At 56.2% G+C, this 11,299-nt stretch overlaps 1 protein-coding gene across 1 annotated transcript; it reads right to left on the bottom strand.

Annotated features, from left to right (window-relative positions):
- Positions 1 to 8,361: 8,361 nt before the first annotated feature.
- On the bottom strand, positions 8,362 to 10,708 carry HRG_04178 (uncharacterized protein; the record flags this gene model as incomplete). The annotated part of the gene is made up of 5 exons (XM_044862649.1): positions 8,362 to 8,474; positions 8,532 to 8,671; positions 8,732 to 9,072; positions 9,110 to 9,307; positions 10,466 to 10,708. 5 exons carry the CDS (start codon positions 10,706 to 10,708, stop codon positions 8,362 to 8,364), a joined length of 1,035 nt encoding a protein of 344 aa, XP_044721263.1.
- Positions 10,709 to 11,299: the final 591 nt, after the last annotated feature.

Raw genomic sequence — 11,299 nt, 5'->3', positions numbered from 1 at the left:
TGCTCTCCTGGTGAGAATAGGTCGCGGAATTCTTTCAGCACTTCTGCCGGGACCTTCTCGCTCGGATCGACTGGCGGCTTCGGCTGAAGCGCCTCTCTATATCCGACAAACTGATTGCATGAATCGAGATCGCGTTGCACTTCTTGCGTCTCTTTGCGCGTCGACACTCCGCCGTGAATACGGCTGCCGACACGAGTCTTGCGCTTCGAATCGCGCGTATCTTGGCGGGCTCTTCCTGCCCAATGAGGCGTATCGTCACACCTGCCCTCCCATGGTACATTCGCTGCTTGGCAGCATCGTACACGACGTGATTTCTCCATCCAAGGCCGGCCGAGGAACATGTCCTGGCCCAGGCTTGGGATCACGTATGCAAAGACACGTTCGTCAAATCCAGCTGTCTCGACCACAACAGCCACGACCCTGGGGATATGACACTCTTCGCTGACTCTGAGAATCCCCCAATTTCTCGTGGTTTCGAGTCGACGAAGGGTATCCGCAGCTTCCGAACAAGGGCTTCGTCGATCACGGCATAGCAGTCACATCCACAGTCGACAAGGGCGCGTATTCGATAGCCTCGGTTTACCCGCGCGTTGACTAATACAGTCCGACTATTCATTCGTGGCTTGAACGCTTCCCAGTCCCGGATGTCTGCCTTTGCAGGCCCCGGCGCCCGCTTTCGCCCCGGGGCTAGTCTTTTCCCGCCGACTCGTCCTCACTGGATGCTGCGGTTGATTCCGAATCATCTGCGGCATCGGGCTTCTTCATGCGCGCAGCTTTAGGTCGCTGTTGCTTCCTTCGCCAGGAAAGACCACCTGGGCTGGGCAGTCCACGATAAGATGATCCGTCCGACCACAGCGATAGCAGCGGCGCTCATCCTTCGGCTTCTTATCGACATGTCGACGACCCTTCGACTCGTGGCCAATACGGTTGATGTCCGTCATCTTAACATCTCCGTCGGGGTCCTCCGGTTCCTCCTTGGGTCGTTGCCTTGGTAGCTGTTGAGGCGTCCGCTCAGTCGACGTCGGCTGCCTACCGGGTTTCAGTCTCCCAGAGGTTGGTCTTCGCGCTGCCGCATAGTTCTCAGCGTGGCAGCAGCGCGGGATTGATGTTGCTGTCCTGGTAGGTTCGGTCGAGGTATCGCATGAACTCTTGGGGTCGTAGCTACCCCAGGGCCTCCCGCGGCGTAAAGGTAGCGACCACTTGCTGTGGTCGCTCGTCCAAACATGAGTTGATGAGGTACCAAAGTTCGCGATTTCCACTGTAGTAGTGTGCATCAAGGTCCAGCTTGTCTCGCATCTGCCTGGCCCAGGAGGAGTAGCTCTTCCGTGAGCCGTCATACTTGGGTGGGTTGGGCAACGGTTTCCGCATTCCAGTACCGCAGGTTTTGGGAGGGCGTGCCCAAGCCAGGCGTGCTCTCGCCCAATCCTCGTGCCACTGGCGGCGATTGCAAGTCGGCGCTCTGCGGCTGCGCTCGCCCGAGTTGCTCCATCAGCAAGGAAAGTTGGTCCTGTAGAGGGCTGAGAGTCGCATTGACCGCTTCTTGAATGCGTTGGTCAATCCATTGCTGCTGGAGACTTGGGCTCACTCTGCTGGTCCATCCTGACGAGCAGTCTGCAGCTTGCGGTATTTAGAAGGAGCTCTAGATATGTGAAAGGCTGGCCCGGAGTTTATTCAACAAGCAGGTGCCTAGATGTTGTCTATCTAGAGCTAAGGAGGAAAAGAAGCTGAACTCGAGGCGTAGCCTCGAGTGCGAGCTATATTGCCCTTCTCGGAATGTTCTCGCAGCTTCTGGGTCCGCGGAGCGGGGCCGGTGTTGCCACCGGAGCACGACCCACCGGACCCGGTACAACCGGGTCCACCAGCCGGGCACAGCCCGTGACACTTCTCCACTAAGCTCGATAAGAGCAGGTTCTCCGCCCCGCTGCGAATGGAAGCCGACGTATACGGCTTCGCACAAGCAAGAAGAAGCGTTATGCAATGATGGACAGTCTCATGCCCATATCTCGAGGCAGAAACATGCTCTTCTCGACATCCGTAGTACCAGGTGTCTGCTGGAAAAATCAACCCGATGTCCTCCATGACACGTCCCACACGGTACGACGTCAGCTCCGGAAGCACGACTGTAAACCAGAACCTTCCTTCGGAATCATCCGTTTCACTTGAAACTGAACTGGTCGAGGCTTCCAGCTCCGTCAAGAGACTGATATTCTTGCACCAGCAAGTCTTTGTGTCCAGTAGGACGTCACGCATTCCCAATGCCGAATCGTCCACGTTGTCCATTTCGCCGGCTCAGGCCAAGCCTTCCCCTGCCTTCCTACCAGTTCTGTGCGCCTGTAAGCAAGTCCACAAGGACTATAGACAATCCGTCGCGAGCTGCCCGCAATCCCGGAAAACACGCACCGCCGTGTCTCTCTGTCTAAAAGGGTCGCAGCATATTTCACCAAGCTCAAGAATACCGTACTTTTCCAGATGCTGAGCACTGAGTCAACCTTCCCTGGTCGGGGGTAGAGGAGCGTCTGCTCAGACTCCGTGCCTCTCGGGTGGGGGGACGCTGTCCTTTTATGTCTCCCTCTTATGTCGACAAGCTGGTGTGGATCCATGCATGCGCCTGCCACACCTTTCCACCATCCCCCCTCTGGGTGCCTAGGTGTTACGTACCATTGTCCTCCTGTCTCTCGGACTAATGTAGGACCGCTCTCGCCAATGATGGTGGAATTGGTCCCAGTCTGGTGCCTGGTTCCGTGGTTCCCCCTTATACCAAACATACTGGCGTCCACTTGCTCGCTGGTGCTCGCTCGTTCCCGTGTCCTCGCCTCCGGCTGCGGGATAAGGGGGAAGGGGTCCGCTCGCCTCTGGCTCGCTCCTGGGGCTGGGACTACTTTGGTAGCCGGGGCATTTTTGTGGGATTTGCTATCGCCGTGGTTCTGCGCTTTCATCGTTCTTGGGCACCTTTTTGGTGGTGGTTCCGACTGTGTGCGTTGGCACAGTATGGACTGCCATACAAGTGGTATGTGATTTGGACTTCCCTGTTCACTGTGTGTGGACTGTGTGACACGATCTGCTCTGTTTGAGTGTGGCTTCTCACAGTCAGTCCTTCGGCCTGCCTGCACCCCCTGCGGGGGTAATGACCATAGTCATGACTGGGCCCTCCGGGGGTTATCCTCAGTTGGTATCTCTCGAGGGGTTGGCTTACGCTCTGGGAAAGGATCACTCTCCTTGTTGGAGTCTATCTGTAGCCGGGTGGCATGTGGAATGAGAAGTGTCTTGTAGGAGTCTACTTGGTTGGCTCTACCGCATCTCGGTTCTAGCATTGTACATGCACTCTATTCCGTCGATGACTACGCTCCCGGTATTCCACTCGTGCAACACCTTCTTAGGTGCTCAAAGGCCAGGGTCAATGAGGCTATCACCAGTCCCTTTCCAGTCAGGTGAGATGGATACTCTACCGTCCCGGCTTTCCAGCCACTCATGTCACTCTGATCCGATGTGGGTGGGCGAATGCCCAGTGGGTACTACAGACTGGACTTGTGTCACTGTCTCCGTCTCCGTCCTTTCCACTCCGTGTGTGTCACTCTGTTCAAGGAAAGAAGTCTGCCTCCCATGGATACGGGATCCCACTCCTGTGCTCATCCTCGTCGATATCGACTCATGACTGCGAAACCCCTCTCGGGAGGAATAGGCAGAAGCCTCAAAGACCCACACATCAACAGGTGTGGGAGTGGGAAGGAGTCCGGGGCAACAAACTGTCGTCACTCATCATGACGCGGCCACCACTCTCCGCCAGAGCTCAGGGTCAGGGGTATGACCAAGACCTGCTCCAGAATCAATGTCTTCAACAGAAAAGAGGACTCTTGTCCAAAAGTGTCGACTGCTGGTTCGGCGGGGCAAAAGCGATCCTCAGTTTTCCCTACGGGGACTACAAGGGGTTCCTCCACACTCACCCCGGCTACCAATGGTCTCTCCTCACGGGAATGACAGAGCGAGTGCACCGCAGGGTGCACGTATGCGGAGGAGTGGACATCCTCCTCTACTTAGTTCAGCTCTTTGCGAGCCGCAGGCGAGGCCAGCGGAGCGCTTGCGCGGAGTGTTGAACGTAGTTCAAAAGGCTGTCTGCAAGACGAGTGACGCAGTCACGACAGTGTCTCCAGTGTCCCCCGGCGGGGATAGAGTAGATCCTACCTGTGCCTGTGGCACGTCCACTATTGTGTGAGTGGAAGAGGAAGAAGACTCTTCTGTTGGAGGGTTGGACGAGGGCTCCCTCTTATACATCTCTGTGTGTCCCTGTTGGGGACGAGTCGGGGTGGGTCCCCCACACCCTCTTGGTCTTGGCCTGCATGATGCTCTGCAGTCTCCCCTTCAGTCCCTCCGTTCTTCCCGGTTTACTCACCATTTCATTTCCCTCCAGTTCATTTCATGTAGGACCACGTGATGAATCCCGTGTAGTGCTGGGGAAGCACCTAGTCTGGGTCCTGGTGCCGTGGTTCCCCCTTATACCATCTATCTCTTGTAAACGCTTGGACTCTACGATGCCGGGTTGGCTCATGCTCTTTTGGGTCTTGTTGGTAGCCTGGGCAGATTGGAGTGTACAGTCACTCCATCACTTCTACGCCAGCGAACGGATACATCTTCAGGTCTGGTAAGATGTAGTCTAGGGGTGGTGGACAGGTGAGGCTATCCCCAGCACTGGTCTAGGCAAGCGGGGTGTCTACACAGTTGTTTACACTCACGGATGGTATCGAGCCTACTTCAACTCCGTCCATTCGACTTCGACTTCGACTTTTGACTTTACAGTCCAAAGTGTGTGTTCACATTCACTCCAATGACAACGAGTGTTCCTTCTCCTGGCTACGTCGTGAGGGGGGGCTGGTCCACAACCAAAGTCGCACTGGCTACCGACGGACTCTTGCGAGATGCGTTGAGTTTATACTCACGTGGTGACTCCTGTTTCCCCTGGCTACGCCTCGAATGATGACCCCCGGAGGGATGGCCTAGACTATGAACCCGCACCGCAGGTGACGTGACGGACGGAGCGAAGCGGAGGGAGGAATCGTTCCCAACTCCTCATGGATGAAGGCTGCCCCTTACCAGGACTGTCACTGACTGAACCGCTGGTATCCCACTCACTCCGTTGCGGGTGCATCTGGCTCGATGGAAAGCCCACTTCCAGTACCCAGGGTCGAAGGAGTCACCATATGCTGCGTGGCGAGCCGCAGGCGAGGAGTAAAAGCCGCCGGCAGGCATGGAACCTCCTGTTCTGGGAGGCAGAGCACTCTCGTGTAGCCACTGTAGCAGTGCGCTTTCTGGGTCCTGGGCGTGAAAAACGGACCTCCATTTTCCCTACGGGGACTACAAGGGGTTCCTCTTGACGCCTCCCGGCTACCAATCGAGGTCCTCACCGGGGGAATGAGGGAGCGAGTGCACCGCAGGGTGCACGTATGCGGAGGAATGGACATTCACCTCTACTCCGTCCTGCTTTTCCAGCGAGCCGCCAGGCGAGGATAGCGGAGCGCTTGCGCGGAGTGTTGAACGAAGTTCAAAAGAGAAGAGTGATTCTCTTCTGGTGGGAGTGGAAGTGGGCGAAGCCAGCTTCTTATACCCTCTCGGTGGTCACCTCCGTGTGACGAGTGGGTGTGGATCCCCCACACCCTCTTGACTGTTGCCTGCATGATTCTCTGCAGTCCCCCCCTCCTTCCTTTGTCATCCGGGTTTACGGCCACTTCTCCCGCTCTCACTCCCGTAGTGTATGACGCACGGCATTAATCCCGTGCAATGACCGGCGAATTTGTCCCCAGTCTGGTGCCTGGTGCCGTGGTTCCCCCTTATACCAAACATACTCTCGTCCGCGCGCTCGTCAATACTCGCTTGCTACCGCGTCCTCGCCTCCGGCTGCGGGATAAGGGGGAAGGGGTCCGCTCGCCGCTGGCTCGCTCTTGGGGTCGGGCTTCCGTTGGTAGCCGGGGCATTTTTGTGGGATTTGCTATCCCCGTGGTTCCGCGTGTTCATCGTTCTCATGAAGATTTTGGTGGTGGTTCCGACCGTGTGCGTTAGCACGGTATGGACTGCCATACAGATAGTATGTGACTTGGACCTCCCAGTCTACGGTGTGGACACTGTCTGTGTGTTTGGAGCGGGTGGCTCTTCACAGCCAGTCCTTCGGCCTGTCTGCACCCCCTTCGGGGGATTGCATTCGTAGTCTAGATATGCCCTACGGGGTTTATCCTCGAGTTGGTATCCTCGAGGGGTTGGCCTGCTGGGCCGGGTTGGCTTACGTTTCTGTGTCCACATCACAAAGAGACCCTGCATGTTTCGTGATCAAATCCACCCTGCTTATGCGCTATTCTAGAGCCCGGTTGAGATGAGCAAGGAGAGTCCAGTAGAGGGTTAATACGCCAGTCTACCACGTCTCCCTCGTGAGAATCTACGAAGCGGTACGTCTGAATCTGTCTCCGACTCCGCCGTCTTTCCCTCCTCGTCCAACACCACATGTGGCCGCGTTCCAGGGCTCTTCTCCTGTTTCATCTTGAGGGGACTACGAAGCCCGGGCCAGTGGACACAGGCACATCCACTTCCATGTTTGTCGAAAAGTTGCCTCACGGCAGCCAGACTCTGTTCCGCGCGGACAAGGTTCAAGGTGGCAGACTCTAACTCGCTCTCTAGCGAAGGCAGCTCTCTCAAAAAAGCGTGCACGGCACATGGTGTCTCCGAGTGCCCGGCCACTACGGACTGAAGGCGCAGATGCCCCTCCTTCTCCATCAGAACGGGGCTGGAACTCCTGGGGCTTTCGCCGAGCAGACGTCGCTTTCCGTGCTGCTGTTCCGCTTTGCGCTTCAACTTACTTTGCTCCACCACTTGGTGATACACCGTGTCTGGAGAAGGTTGCCGGCAGGGAGGGGTCTCCGGGACTTCATGCTGATGATCCAACGACTCTGTCGCCACGTCCAAGCCTCCTTCACTCTGTGAGTCGGGCACAACGAACTCATGCAGGCTCCCCAAGCTGCTATCTGATGCACTGCTCCCTGTCGTCCACTTCGTTAATGTATCAGGCGAGTAGAACCCTGCCGGGGTTTCCCAACGCTTACCAGAAGACGTCTCCGATTGCGAGCCCTTCTCAGCAAAACGGCCATCGCCCTTCAGCCGATTCTTGCCCGGCATGATCAGCCGATTCTGCTCCGCGCGCCGGCCAAGTCTTCGTTGAGCTACCCTCAGCGAGAATGCCCTGTCTCCTCAGTGGAGAAACAGTCATGCATCTCTCTCACAGAAAACGCACTGCGTTCAGGTTTGATGCCTCTCGGTCAGTGGCTGGAAGTGGTAGACTCTCGTCCTGAGCATGCGAGGGCGGCACCCTGCCTTTATACCCCGTTGCGTGGGAGCGGCTCCACTCGAGCTTGTGGCCACACCCCAAACTGTGACTGCACCTTCGTGCATGTATCCCGCCCTGCTCTCTACGTTCCCATTGGGCGTTAGCGACTCGTCCCTGTCTGCTAGTCAGGTGACTCAAAGACTCTTGCAGGCAAGTTTATGACCGGGGACGCACCTAGTCTGGGTCCTGGTGCCGTGGTTCCCCCTTATACCAAACATACTCTCGTCCGCGCGCTCGTCAATACTCGCTTGCTACCGCGTCCTCGCCTCCGGCTGCGGGATAAGGGGGAAGGGGTCCGCTCGCGCTGCTCGCTCCTGGTGTTGTGGACTTTGTCTGTAGCGTTTTACTGGGAGGTGTTTGCCTCGTTGCACTCGGGTGTGAGTGTTGTCAAGAATTCTTGTGAACGGGCTGACTCGATCCTGTGTGCTTCAAGTGTGGCTCTTCGCATCTCGACCTTCAGCCTCGACGCACCCCCTTCGGGGGTCAATATCCGTAGTCCTGCTTGGGCCCTACGGGGTGGCTCGTCGCGGGATAAGGGGGAAGGGGTCCGCTCGCGCTGCTCGCTCCTGGTGTTGTGGACTTTGTCTGTAGCGTTTTACTGGGAGGTGTTTGCCTCGTTGCACTCGGGTGTGAGTGTTGTCAAGAATTCTTGTGAACGGGCTGACTCGATCCTGTGTGCTTCAAGTGTGGCTCTTCGCATCTCGACCTTCAGCCTCGACGCACCCCCTTCGGGGGTCAATATCCGTAGTCCTGCTTGGGCCCTACGGGGTTGATCACTTAAGTCAATCTCTTGTAAACGAGGGTTCCTCCAATATCTATTGAGTAATGTCACTACAATGCTGTTCCAAAATAGATGAGAGTTTACGTTCAATCGGGAGTCCTTATTCATGTTCTACATAGAAGTGAAGCTATTGCGACGTAAGTAAAAATATAGTCAGATTCCCATCCGAGAACTCCTGCCCAACGCCGACACTCTCTGATAACGCAAAGAGCCACATTTTTCATGCGGCCCGCGTCCTCACGCCAAAAGCATGCCTCAGCTGGCTCCTTCTCTGATCTACTGTTCTCGGCACGGGTTCATCCAGCTGACGTAGCAGCTCCGCCGCCTCTTGAGCTGGTTATAGCCACTTATCAGCGCTTTCCCCCGGGAGTACGTGTACAAGCCACTTACCTGATAGTCTGTCTAGATCAGCCAGCTTCCTTGGACATCCGGGGACCAGATCCCCCGTTTGGGCACTATAGAGAGGCGCCAGCTCGACACTTTCGTGAACGACAATGCTGTTCTGCATGCGTGCCGTGAAGTTCTTGTTCCTGCCCGGGAACGAAAGCGGTCAGTATCACCACGTGGGAGAAACGCGACAAACCACTCACGTAACAGTGACCTTGCGGTCTAACGCGTCCACTCTCTGGCCGACATCCAAAAAGCCACGGCGCATCGCCTGCTCCATTGTCGCCAAGCGCTCCAAAATGGTGTCCATCCTCTGCATGAGGCGAGCACCGCCTTCGACCGCCGGCAAGTTCTCACACAGCTCCAGGTGTTCCGCTACTAGCCTCATGCCACCTGCCGCGGTGGAGAAGTTGGGCTGACGAGAGACCTGGTCATGCTCCATCATATGATGGCCGACCTCGGATGATAGAGAGACGATTCCCAAATCGTTTGTGGTCAATCCAGTGGGAAAGGCAAGGTCCACTTGGCTGGGTGACGTCTGTCCCTTGGCGTATGTGACGTGTCGGCCGAGCAACACAAACCATGCGCGTGGTCAGCTGACCTCGATGCTTGATAAGCAAGTCCCGTCGGTCTGGTATCCTGTGCAGGGTAGGTAGGTGGGTGCGCGTCTGTCCGCGGTGGTCAGGGTCGGCGATGGCCTCGTGTGACGATTTGCACTGGTCCTCGACAGTCACTCTGATGAGTGCAGGTGGCAATGAGTCTCGCCGCAACTCGATATCCTGTTGGCGTGGGCATCTTCTGCCCTTTTATGTCGCCCTCTTTGTCGACAAGTCATGGTGGGTCCCGCACACACACTCTGTCTCTACCGGTTTAGCGGTTTAACTTAGCACCGTTTCCCTCCCCCTTGTGCGGGTAAACGTATGTCCCTCTCCGTAGTCGAGTTTATGACGAGGGGCCGTCACGTGGCTGGTGCCTGGTTCTGTGGTTCCCCCTTATACCAAACTATCAGGACAAAAAAGGGCCTATAATACGCGTTAGTAACACCTCTATTGGGGGGTGCCCTCATTTTGCATGGTGTAGCGGTATTGACCAGCTTGACACAAACATACTGGCGTCCGCGCGATCGCTGGTGCTCACTTGCCCCCCCCGTCCTCACTCGGCTGCCGGCCTCGTTGCGGGATAAGGGCGGGTGGTGTCCGCTCTCTCCGATCGCTCCTATCGGATGACTGTTTGTCGGTAGCATTTCACTGGGTGGTGTTTACCTCGCGTTGCTCGGGTGGTGCTTCACTGGGGTGGTGTTCTTGTGAACGGTGTGTACTCAGTCTGGGTCTCTTGCAGCGTGGCTCTTCACGCCCAGTCCTGCGGCCTGGTCGCACCCCCTTCGGGCCCTTCGGGGGTAATGACCGTAGTCATGAAGGAGTCCTCCGGAGGTGATCATTCAGAGTGATGTCTCTTGAAACAAAGTGACCGCTTGCAGGTTGAGACCTACGCCTTCTACAGTTCAGTCTACTTCCCGTCACTTGGAGTCCTCTCCGGGTCATGTTCAAAGCCATGTAGTGTTCGACTTACAAGTTCGATGGAAGAAGTCACGAAACGGATGGATCTGCATACAAACTCCAATGGACAGGGTTACACCTCTGTACAGACACGAAAAGTATCCTGAATCTCATTCTATTGTCCCTTTACCAGTTACCAATCTATGCAGGCTTTCCACGAAGTCTCCTTGTACATTACCGATATGCAGCTCTAGTCGCATGTTGGTCCATCCTGTTGTGAAGAACCGTCTACTTCTTCGAAAGGACCGAAAGGCTCGGCTGCTTGGCTACATAAACTAAGGTGAGTGTCTCTCCTGGACGGGCATCATGTCCACGTTAGCGGTGCATGAAGGAGAAAGGGACGCAATGAAGCAGAGAAGATGGTCTCGAGATGCGACTCACCTTGCCGTCGCTGATGATAATCCTACCTCCCTCCGGGTCCCTTGCAAATCCGAAGCCGCCATCCAGGGCCTGTGTGAATATCTCCCGATGACGCGTATGCTGGTCCAGTAAGACAGGACAGTCCGTTTTGTAGTACCACGTAAAGGCCTCAGGGTCATTCGGCCTCCGCCACTTGATAGTGCAGATGCAGTTCTGCGTCCCCGGCTCTATCTTCGGGGGAGGGTCGGTACTCGGTAGTCCCATCCGACATGATCGAATAGACTCTATGGCCCTTGCCAACACAACCGCGTGTCGACGGCAAACTGTATCCGTTAACGGCATGTATCTGTCTTCTCAGTCTCGCATGGACTGACGTGGATGGCTGCCTCACGAAGCAGGGATTCTCTTAGTCTGCCCAGCAGATCGGAAGTGTACCACAATGAGTCGGCCTCGCCTAAGCTGTCAATAGACCAGCCAGGAAAAATGAAGCTGCGCAAACCAGCGTCAAGGAAACAATTCACTTGAGTGCGGGACCTTCTAAGCCGGAACGTGACCAACAAAGTTGGAAGAATCGAGAAGGTGGTAGTCGACACTCGTTTCACCTTCGCGCCACGAGGTACCGGCATATTGAAAATGCCCTCCGTAGCCTTCTTGTATGGTAGCCTCTCCCGCGAGCATCTTTCCACCCGATGACCGAGGGGGGGGGGTAGCGGCACCCACCAATGGCTGCTGTCTATCACTGGAAGGTTGTCACGACCCAACGAGGGTCTCAAAGACCCAACAAGGGTCCCAGTGGGCCACAGACTAATGTGTAGCTATTGAAGGTTGGGCTCACGCCCACACGCACCAACAGGC

Source organism: Hirsutella rhossiliensis, assembly GCF_020360975.1.
Source record: "Hirsutella rhossiliensis strain HR02 chromosome Unknown scaffold00004, whole genome shotgun sequence".
Classification (NCBI taxonomy): Eukaryota; Fungi; Ascomycota; class Sordariomycetes; order Hypocreales; family Ophiocordycipitaceae; genus Hirsutella; species Hirsutella rhossiliensis.
Note: the sequence above shows the minus strand (reverse complement) of the source record. Positions and strands in the feature narration are given on the sequence as shown.